This window comes from Loa loa, assembly GCF_000183805.2.
Source record: "Loa loa unplaced genomic scaffold supercont3.25, whole genome shotgun sequence".
Taxonomy (NCBI): Eukaryota; Metazoa; Nematoda; class Chromadorea; order Rhabditida; family Onchocercidae; genus Loa; species Loa loa.
In genome coordinates, this window is record NW_018108205.1 from 297119 (window position 1) to 308218 (window position 11100).

General features: G+C 34.6%; 3 protein-coding genes across 3 annotated transcripts in view; 1 reads left to right on the plus strand and 2 right to left on the minus strand.

Annotated features, from left to right (window-relative positions):
- Positions 1-37: 37 nt before the first annotated feature.
- Positions 38-3790, minus strand: LOAG_02931 (hypothetical protein). Its single transcript, XM_020446169.1, has 10 exons — positions 3708-3790; positions 2974-3090; positions 2484-2642; positions 2145-2288; positions 1839-1936; positions 1636-1735; positions 1312-1445; positions 915-1083; positions 674-844; positions 38-577 (listed from the first exon to the last, which is right to left on the minus strand). Exons 1-10 carry the CDS (start codon positions 3759-3761, stop codon positions 335-337), a joined length of 1389 nt encoding a protein of 462 aa, XP_020303455.1. The 5' UTR covers positions 3762-3790; the 3' UTR covers positions 38-334.
- A 1351-nt stretch (positions 3791-5141) lies between these two features.
- Positions 5142-7841, minus strand: LOAG_02932 (hypothetical protein; the record flags this gene model as incomplete). The annotated part of the gene is made up of 9 exons (XM_003138469.2): positions 7611-7841; positions 7378-7452; positions 7168-7291; positions 6884-6942; positions 6411-6544; positions 6132-6193; positions 5694-5765; positions 5371-5453; positions 5142-5279 (listed from the first exon to the last, which is right to left on the minus strand). The coding sequence occupies exons 1-9, from the start codon at positions 7740-7742 to the stop codon at positions 5142-5144; spliced, it is 879 nt and encodes a 292-aa protein (XP_003138517.1). The 5' UTR covers positions 7743-7841.
- Positions 7842-8255: 414 nt separating this feature from the next.
- Positions 8256-11100, plus strand: part of LOAG_16883 (negative elongation factor B) — a gene marked incomplete at both ends in the record, with an annotated part of 4869 nt that continues 2024 nt past the window's right edge. The window contains 7 exons of the mRNA XM_020449537.1: positions 8256-8405; positions 8822-8893; positions 8984-9165; positions 9823-10052; positions 10153-10314; positions 10392-10510; positions 10812-10957. Of these exons, the coding sequence (XP_020306927.1) occupies positions 8256-8405; positions 8822-8893; positions 8984-9165; positions 9823-10052; positions 10153-10314; positions 10392-10510; positions 10812-10957 (1061 nt within the window). The remainder of the gene's footprint in view (positions 8406-8821; positions 8894-8983; positions 9166-9822; positions 10053-10152; positions 10315-10391; positions 10511-10811; positions 10958-11100) is intronic.

Here is an 11100-nt window from a genome sequence, read left to right on the forward strand (position 1 = left end):
GTGAGGAAGTCCAAAGCAGAGATTTGTAACCTTTTCTAAACAATGAAAACATGCAGCTCAGATGTTAGATTTCAGGAACCTGAATAAAGCGTTGTTCAAAATTACAAGAATCAGAGATATGAAACAGAAAATTCTTCCCATGAACAATGTTAAAAAATTATGTAAGGATACTGACTTAACAATCTGTATTAGTATGAATTATTCAAAATGACACTTTGTGAAAACACGCTACAATAGATTTTTTCAACTTGTGTCACAGAATATTAGTTCGATCCGCAACCTGACATAAAATACGAGGCGATACTTGTGTCCAAACAAAACATAACCTTGAGTCTTAGAAAGGAAAAATGAAAGGGTAGCTGATATGTGTATTATTGATGCTTGTCGGCGTATTTAAATAAAAATTGTAAGCAGCAAGATTAGGCACATGTGAATTATTGAGACACAGTTCATGATCTCGTATATCGCCCCAACCACCGTTCTCCCTTGGAGGTTTTAATGTTCGCTTCAGATTCTCTGCCAATATCATTTTTTTCGGAAATAACGAGTTCGCTGAACTACTAAAAAGTTCCGCCGCCTAAAAAATTCTGCCTTTTCAACTTTCTGAATTCATCAGTTTTCATAGAAAATTTAGCAAAATTCAGTACTATCTGTAATTGAATGATAAACAAACCACTGCAGCAGTATTATGAACAGCACAACGATGAGTATGTATGCCACAGTCACCAACATGTATAACACGAGGAGCTTTAACAGCAATGACCTTCAATCTTGACGGCAAGCATTTCATGCTAACGCGTAACAGCGACCAATCCCAATTGTAGTCATCGTACTTACAAAACAACTAAAAGCGTAAGGAACTTTAAAGTTAAAAATTGCCATCCCCTCACCAAACAACAGAAGCAGAAACTTACTTCCGTACAATTTTTGATAAGTTCCCACGTATCCGCCTTGATGGCCATTCCCATATTATGTTTTGAACTGAACCAGGGATGAATACCCAACCGATTCAAATTGCTTTTAAAGTTATTGTACTGCTTGAGATATAGTCCAAGGCTTATCACTTGACATTCCGCACAAAAACTAAAGTATTGTAAGCAGTATAGTTCCCAACATAGCACAGCAAAAGCAAGCAAAATAAATTCCATTCAATCAAACAACAGTACATAAAAGGCCTTCTGAATATCAATGCCTGATAAAACTTGAAAGTGTCAATCAGATGTCTATTGACTGATATCTGAAATCCTATATTCTACGAAATTCAGTTTTTAATTGCCAAGATTCTAAATTAGAAAACAAGAAATCACTCACTTCGATTTACTGCCTACAATCAGGCGCATAACATGTAAGAAATCTGGCGAAACGTAGTGATCCTCCTCCAGTAATATTACCCATACCTTTGTCAATGCATATTGTTTCAATATCCCATCGAATACGTAATTCATCTATTATCGAAAATTGATTTTTAAAGAGAATAATATAGATGACCGAGAAACAATCCATATTCTGCCGTTTTTTTTTCTTATCCTTCGTTTGGAAAAAAGTGAACGTAGAGTCAGCGAAGGTCATTATAATCAATTCAACAAGTAAATCCTAACAATCAGATAACTCCAAAGAAAATTCGGAATAAGAAACCTTCCACCACCAATGATGTTTGATTTGTGTCAACTTTGCAACACGAAAATGTCCATATTTATCAGGATTTTTCCAATTATTACATTTCAGCGAAGCTGCCCTAAAGGTTGGAAAAGGATTTGCACTGAAAATCACAAAATTCTTGACAATAATTCCTAACTTGAAAATTCCGCTGATAAAGAAATAGATCAAATGCAATTTACTCTTTCTTAGTTGCTTTTTCTGGACAATCCAAAGGGTCCAGTCCAGGAAAAACATCTGGAAACAACTGAATACTGTATGGGTAAAAAATCTGCATAACCTGAAACAGAAAATTATCACAGCTATCCTGGAGCTTTCAGGCAGTGAAGTTGCTGATTTAAAATCTTTTTAATGACTGAAGAATTTAAATTTCATCGACTCTGACACAAACATAAATTTTTTCAATTTTGAATTTCGAACTGTAACTGATAGAAGATGCTGCTTTTTCCTGCGACTATTCCAGTTGCCTTTTGTAGTAAATAACATACTAAACAGAAATCTATCCCTCTAATCAATTTGTTTATCACTGCAGACGAATAATCGTGACTAAAAATCAGCAACGCAGTTTCAATGTACCGGGCAGCTCTGAGAGTAGAAATCAACTCTTTCAAATATTCGATACGATCATGGACCTGAAGAACTTCCTCGCAGCATTTGTCACACATAATTGCAATTTGAAAAAGCATCCTTCAGAACTACAAACGGGAAAAACTTCTGTTACATGTAATGATAACAAGATTTTCATACGATTTAAAATTTTAGAGCAGTACAAAATAGATAACGCGAACTACACTCTACCATAAATATGAGATTTTAAAGAAACTTACCTGAACAACAAGTACAATTTCCACATTTTGCAAGTGACCGTACTTATCCGTATTCAGAATTTCATAGTTCGCATTAAGAAATTCAATTGAACGGACAATTTCTTCTTTGCTTAAAGGTAAAGGTGTAGTTCGAAACGTCCAATCCAATTCAAGTTCTTGCTGCAACAAAAACAAAAAAAAAGTGTATTTAAAACTTAATATTTTAATCTTGAAAAGAAATATCACAAGTTGTTTCGAAATTGCAGCTACAATTGTTAAGAACGGTGTCCAGCAGACGTTATTAACTCTGGATATATATATATATATATATTGATCACTAAATCGGACATCTTCAGTTGGACTACCCCTATATATGGTTAAATTAAACTCAAACAAACGAAAAACGCAGACGGTCCATTCACCATTAACAATCCGATATTTTTACATAATTAGATTTTAAATTCAATCTAAGTACGGGACGAAAATATAAAACGTTTGCAGCAAACCTTACATCATTTCGTTCGGGGACTAATAATAATTCTTTTTCTGGAGCATCGTACTGTGAGCGTTCAGAGTTTCCATTAGCACTTAGATATGGACTTTGTAAATAGACCATCAAAAACCCTACCTAGAAAAAAGCCTTCAGTATCAATTATACGTAAAAAATGGTAATTTTTTTAACCAATGTACGAAATTACTCAGTTACATTATATTAGAGACATCAAAGTGACCTCATTTGGTGAGTTCATCACAAAACCATAATTATGACTTACAAGAAGCTAAAATATTCAAGTGATATGTAACGAAAAATAAATAGATACTAACGCGATGGAAGCTCAGCATTATATAGACGACATTCCAAAGACATAAGTGTAAAAGTGGGCAATTATTCAGCTAAACAGGAAGAGGAAATAACAGGAAAGTAAATGGAGTTGTCAAAAGAAAAAAACTTCACGTTACAAAAACTGTTATTACTATAATTAAGTACATCCTTTGTGCCATTTTGGTTTTGACAAAGCTATTTCGATCTTAAACCTTAAGACTGGAAGGATGAGTCAATTCCCTCAGTTATTCTCACTTAGATTCAGCTACCACTATCATCATACAAAGGAAAGTTGGTAATTACTATCACTATGCATTATATCTTGATTACAACTGTCTATGCTAACATTATGTATTCAATGTTTTGGGAAGTTAAAACAAATAAATCTATAATTCCAAAGGAAAAGTAATCATAAAACTTACAAACGAAATGAAGATAACTGCATTTAAACAACGCACGAGTCTGTAACGGACCATCTAAGAAAACATCACGAAGCCTATAACATAGAAGACTTTGTCACCTTTTTTACATTATTTTCCAGTTATCAAAGTTTATGATTTCAGATGAGAATCAGCTGCAACCAGTATCGCATTATTTCTGTGAGTCCTTTGTTTTCATATGGATAAATAACGATGAAGTACGCATGACGACCAAAATACATCTCTTATCTTTCTAGCGTTTTTAATAACAAAATGGGCAAACATCGTCGCATCAAATCCATTTCTTTACATTCTAGATCTAGATATAGCAACTGCTATATCTTATCACATGAAAAACGGACCGTTAAATAAGGAGTTAATAGCGCCAAAAAATCCAAACATGAATTTGTAAGTTAGGGTACAATAGAGCTGCACTGTTCTTCAATTCTAACTAGAATTTTTAACTTCGTAGATTTATAATTTATTAATAAAGTTTTGTAGAGCAGCTTGTAGTATTTCAACATTTACTGTAAACTGTGGGCAATATTCTCAAATAGCAAATAACAGCCGAAAGTGAAGAAAAGGCAAGTAGCATTAGAAGAGGCAAGATCTATATGTGCAATATTATTCAATGATGCCGATAGAGAAATAGAGAACGGAAGTATAGAATGATTGTAACTAAGTTGAAGATATCCAAATCTCACCGACGTTCATCTTTTAAAAGTATGATGCACAAGATGAAATAAATCCAACGAAGAATTCCGTTAAGTGAAACGGAAAACCAAAGGTAAAATGAAAAGTCTGTTCCGAAAGATATCGTTATCTAATCACCTATTATATTCAAAGGCCTCGTTACCATTACAACATTGGTGATGCAGCCTTCTGCAGTCGATAATCTAGAATTCTATGTAACCATGTAAACTAGAACCTCAGCCCACTGCAAAGCTGGCCGCATCTCAAAAGAAATATTGTATCATAATCCTGAATCTCCTCTACTAAAACAACCATAATAAACTCAAGAAGTTAACAATACGAATATTAGACAAAAATGTATTCTCATTTCCTAATTTTCATCTTTCTCTATCTAAAATGAAGATGGCGAAGAAAAAATTGCATATCTTAGATGATATAGCCATCACTTAAAAGTTATTTACATAGTCATTTGATCTAGTGCTTTATCCATTATGTTATGCATTAAGTTCTGTAACTGATAAGCAGCAGTAAGATGAGATTAGAAAAAAACAATGACTTTCTGAACTGTATAATGGCTAAGACATTAATCTCACGACCTTGAGTAGGTGGGGAAAATTTTTGCTAAATGATGGCCACAAACGCTATAATAATGCATTTTTAAAAAGTAACATGGATAAAACGTTAACGAATTGCCAAAATTTCATGCAAGTTATGCCAATATAATTTCACAACGGACAAAGTTACTCATTTTATAGACTTAAATGGCATTTTCATCGCTTCTGAAACTTCGGCCGACAAATTTCTTTCAGCGATACAAGCTACGCCGGCTCTTTCATAAACATTTTCAATACCAATGTCCGAAATGTCCAGAGAAGGTAAGTCCTAAACAGATATATTAACTACAACATTGACGTTTCAAAATTTGCAAAAACTATTTCCAGTTCAGTAAATTTGAATTTTATCAGTAACATACAGGTTCTTGCTCCTTTAGATTTTTGTAATCTTTCAGCATCCTTTTGACATCATCCATGTAAACTGGTTGATGCAGATCATAATCTGAAAGGAGGCAGTTTGGGAATCAACTACTGCGAACACACTGTTTCAGCATTTCAAATCTCCAACAAAGTTCGAGTCACGAATAGAAGCAAAACACAGAATTGAATGACAAGGTATTTTTTGAGTATTACGGAACATGAAATGGAGAAATTCAAGTTTCGGAGAATGAAATTAATAATCATAATTACACGAGAAAATAAACCAAATCTGTAAAAAAATTTCTCAAATGATGATATTTACCAACGAAATCAGGCGAAAAAAGAGTACTCTGTCCAGCACGAGCTATTGGGATCCTATTTAAGTCACCGAATTCTGTAACTGAATGCTGGTTAACTTGATAATATATAAATGAAATCATATTAAAAAAAGTTTTAATTAAGGTGTACTACCTTTAAGCATAAGTACACATAATAGTTTTCATTAAAACTACATGAATACTTTCAAACTGAATTCATACAAGATCTCAACTGACGCAAACAAGTGACGCATGCTGTCATAACGGAAAAAAAAAAGATGGACTTCTTTTAAACTGTAAGACCTGACCAGATCTCTGTGAAGACTGCATACGCTGCAAAGCTGAGAATGATTTTCCCACGCTGCTCAGTGGCAATGGGAAAGTGCTCGATCAAAAACAGTATGTAAAGTCAAAATATCTTCTTTTTCTTAATGGAACCTTACCTTCTTCATCCGAGGAAAAACCTGCTTTTTCTCCAACCTCCTCTCGTACTCGGTCTAATATTCTGCAATTTTATGCAGCTTTAGTAGGGAACAATCAGCGATGGAGGTGCATCATCCTCAAGTAAACTACTTATTATAAATAGAGCTCAACAATCGTTCATCAATGTATGACCATCATAAACAGATGAGTATGTATTATACATCAAATGATTAAACGAATATCAGATAGAAAACTTTATCACCTTTTAAAAAGTTAAATAAATTTATTTTGAAACTTACACTCTCAGCCGAGCTGCAGTACGCCACTTGATTCTTTTTGATATTTTCGATTTACGAAAAAAGCCTGGAGTAAGCACTCTTCTCGCTGGGGTTTCTTCAAACGCATTTGAATTGGTATATTTCACAAATTCCCTCTAAAATTGTTGCATATATGATGGAATAGGATGAAAACGGTAAGACAATGCATGTCAAAAGGTGCAAATCAACAATTTTTTGAATCAGATAAAGACCAAACCTCAACAAAATACAAAAAATACTTGTAATTCCAGTAGTCAAATTAATCCTATGAAATTGAAATCACATGGACATTTTCATCCTCACCAACCGTTGCCTCCTAATTCATCTTTACTTATCAATCTCATCTCACATCGATCTCATCTTGAAATGCAAGGAAAAACACTTAAATTTCGAGAAATAAGAAGTGATTTCAAAACAGTCATATAATAATGGCGTATATAATGGTCGTACAGAACCCTGCGATTGTCACGCAGTTGCACTTGATATGATGGTCTTTCTGGGTTAAACCAACCACCTAAAAATGTCTAGAAAGTTCTAACTGAATGTAAAAATCTATAAAATCAAGATATAATGTAAAAGTGTTACGTACCCACTTATGTTTTAGCAATCAATAAGTAGGAATAGAACTAACCTACTTGGCAAATTTAATCAAATAACACAAGCAGATGAGCCCATAGATGTGTACCTCTTCAGCCAAACTTACAAATTATGGTTATTACGAAGTGACAAAGTAGCTTACATCGAATCTTTGAATGCAGCTTTCCCAACGGGTTTCCGAAATACAAATTTGGATCTGCTGTGAATATAATATTCAGAATTTGTTCTTCATCCTTATCTGACCCTTCATATTTAGGCAAGAAACGCTGAAACATCGTGTTCCGATTATTTATAAATAACGCCATGCTTTATAAAGCACGTACTGGTAAAAACGATGGCATGAAATTATAACCTTCAGATAATTTTGTGTGTCGATGCCAAGACTTCGGAATGCATGCTTGGTTATCACAGCGCGGAACACGGTTTCCTGGAAGAGTATATTGGACGTTACTACAAAGATAACGTATAATTCAAACCACGTATAAATGTTTGAAACATTTAGAAATACTTCACGTTATTTAGAGCAATTAGAACTCATTCAGATTATCTAATCTAGGTATTTAAATCTGATGAGTGCACGCAAACCTGCTCTACAATGACAGTAGGTACTTGAACAATCTCACCACCAAGACACAACCGTGAAAAGTGTAAATGTAATGCATTTGCTCTATTCATCCCCGAACACGTTGGATAATTGCTGGTCCCTGTCCTCAACATCCTTCGGTTACAGTAGAGGCCTGCAACGACATACTGAATTGGAATCCTACGTTTCTTCTTCCCTTCCGCATGTTAATGGACTGATGACGTCTCCAGCAGCAAAGGTCACCCCGTAACATTCACTCCCGCTTTCTCGTCCCATCCAGTAACAATATTCAGCGGATGGTTGTAATTGTTGTTAGCATTACGAATGGATTCCACTTAGAAATGTTTGGAGGGCGCTTTACGATGACTTCCATGCATTCATCATGTGTTTCAAATTTTTTCATAACAAAGATTTCCAGCTTATATTGTAGTAGGCATGCATATTCTTATCCTAGGGATAATGCACCGGCCTCTTTTTTTTTTATTTTACAGTGAAGTGAGAAAGCAAGCAGTCTGCTCAAAGGTTTTTAAAAGCGACTTCTACTCCTCTATGATGTTTTCTTGCATGATTTTTGGAGAAAAACGATCTGATGTTTACTGCCTCCAGCTCATCTACTTTAACCTTATATTTTCGAGATTATAAAAACCATGACATCATCGTTTGGTATGGAGAAACGGTGGGTAACAGATTTGGAAAATCAGAATATCGATGGTTCTAGAAGATTGCGACATCTGTTAATGACATGTGTGGATCCTATCGAAACGATCAAAAATTTCCAGGAACGAAATAGTATTAAGGTATATGTTAGATCTTACACCATTCTAATACAGTGCTTTATTGCAAGAGTAATTTATCGTTCTGAAGGCTGTTAGTATGAACTCATAGATGCATGAAATTGGAATAATTACAGCCATCGTCAGTGTTTTTGTGCTGTATATGGCAAGCCTTTTAACTGGATTTCACAGTAATTCATTTCATCTGACGCTAAATATTATAGTGGTAGTTACGAAGTATTTCCAGCTCGGTACTGTTGAAATATTCTTTCTGACAGTTCATGCTACTTCTCTGAAGAGACGTCGTGGTTCTTTGTTATTACATTATAGCCTACCTGCAAAACTTGTCATCACCATTCTTGTTGCGTAGACCTACAGTTTGTTTACAGAGTTTTCTGAATTCTGAATTACTGATATCAGTTTACAGCAATTCTTTTCAGCTGCCGGCATTAAATCCTGCATTACGACTGCTCGATTTACACAATATTCGCAGAACAGAGTTCCATGAAGAAGTACATTGTTTTATGTTTCGAAGTTGGCACTAGTGGTTTGCATGCGTTTAACTGATACATATTTCATTCTCTTTCTGCTGGATGTTTCAGGCAGCGAATGATATATCGGATTTGCTGCTTGCAAAAATCAAGGATCTAGGTGCAACAGGGACTGTAGAATCAGTCCAGTTATTAGAAAAACAGCTGGAAAAGAGTTTCAAACTGTATCGAGTTCCTAGCATTCGACCTTTTGTGTTAGAAACGCTGAAGCAACTACCAAAAGCTCCGGATCGGTAGGTATCAATTATTAACACTTTTAGTATTAAAAAAATTGTTAGAAATGAAAAGAGTGTAGTACGAAAGGTAGTATTGGAGCTTCGTCATTCACCTCTTACTGCGTTTATCTGTTAATCTTATATTAGTAAGGTACATTGTATTAGCCTCATCTGTTAGCTCTAGATGTGAAGAAAAGAAAAAAACATTCGAAGAGTGAATCTGGCAGAAACCAAATTGCAAATGATTTGCTGAAGTCACTCAGTAGATCCTAAAAGCTTTTTCTCTCGCATTCCATTGTCCTTTGTTGTCCTCTAGAAGAATCGTTGAGCTGTGTTTCCGATGTGCATGCAACTTTTTGCTGACAACTTTAAGTTTGCTATCCCAAATAAGACCCCCCAAATTATATTTTTTGCTAATGATGAGGTTGACGATATCAATAGATCGGTCGCATTTCCTTGATCGAACTACATGTAGTCATTTAAAAAAAATTCTGCAGAAAGTTTGTCCTTACTTTACAAATTTTTGCTGAATATAACACATGTTTTTAAACAAGCTCCCATGGGTAATGTGGGTAATGTAATTTTCGAATGTTGTTTTGCTTGAAATTTTTTTTTCGAGTTTTATTTTGCTCAAGAAATTTTTTGTTGCATTTTGAGTGATTGAATTTTAATCAGATACCTAAAAGTGATTGTGACCGATCGGGAATTTTACGACAGTTGTGCGGTCACAGTACGACAACAGATTTGGTTGAAGAACGATTCATTGTACATGGATGCAATACTTCCAGTTATAGATTCTTATATTGATGAAAAACAGAAAGTTATGCAGACAGTGGACCAGTCACCAACGAACTATTTTACATGTGAGACAACCAAATCCAGACGACAATGGCCTCAAATTTTAGGTAAATGATATCGTCTTTTTTTTTTTATTTTCAATAATGAAACATGAGCTCAACAGTTTCATCCTAAAACTAGTCAGCCTTTCAGCAGTGTAATTTATAGAGCTAATGGCAATGGTTGGTCAGCAGGAACCGTTATATCGGCGGTTGAACAACGTTATCCGTGAGCGTTTCTTGAAATCTGCTGATGCAACATACTGTTCATTGCGCATGGAGCTTGTGATGTCTGCTCATGATTTAAATATTGAACCTGTAATCCGATCAGGTTATGTACCATGATATTTAGGCTGAAAAGTGGTTGCGGAGAACACTGTTCGAAATTTTTTTTATTTTCATTTTTAGATCCATGTCATGATTTAGCATGGTGTCTAGATGCATGTGTCAGAGACAAACATTTGGATGCGCAACAGACGAATAAACTGAAAAATATATTGGAATCAACCAAGAAAACTAAAACAGAGGTTGTGCAGTGTTCCCAGTACTGTAGGTGTATCTCATATTTCATCAGGCTAATCTGGTTTAGGTCTCATGAAAGAGTATAACGATGTCAATCGTCAAACCTTTGTCTTCAGTCAATTTGATGGTCATACCTTTGGTGTCCGAACTGTCTGAATTTCTTAACTCAATATTAAATGGAAAACTTACTCTCATCTTGCTTGAAAGTTTCAGGAATATGCTCAATTTAACTTCCTAAGTGCCATCACGCATTGTATATATCATATTTACTCTAAAATTTTAACTGGCAATCTTTCATGCTCTTAGGTAATTGGGGATTTAGCAATGATTGCTGGTGATGCACATGTTATACATTTCTTATGTTCAATGGCCGTCAAAGTATTGCGTGATTCAGCTCTGCATGCTACTGGTCAGTTGCCGAGAGAATTAGTTCCCCTGCAACTTCTTCTGAGGTTTCGTTTGAGTGGATTCTGAATTTCTTTACTCAAATCGTATAGTATATATACATATATATACATATATATATATATATATATATATATATATATATATATATATATATATATATATATATATATATATATATATATATATA

Excerpts from the sequence above, each read along its gene's own strand:
- LOAG_02931 (XM_020446169.1), bottom strand. The coding sequence starts at position 3,761 with ATGGTCCGTTACAGACTCGTGCGTTGTTTAAATGCAGTTATCTTCATT. Across the intron at positions 1,937-2,144 it reads GAGGGATAGATTTCTGTTTA|GTTATGCAGATTTTTTACCC; the intron begins GTATGTTATTTA and ends TTTCTGTTTCAG. Across the intron at positions 578-673 it reads TTCATAATACTGCTGCAGTG|GCGGCGGAACTTTTTAGTAG; the intron begins GTTTGTTTATCA and ends AGAATTTTTTAG.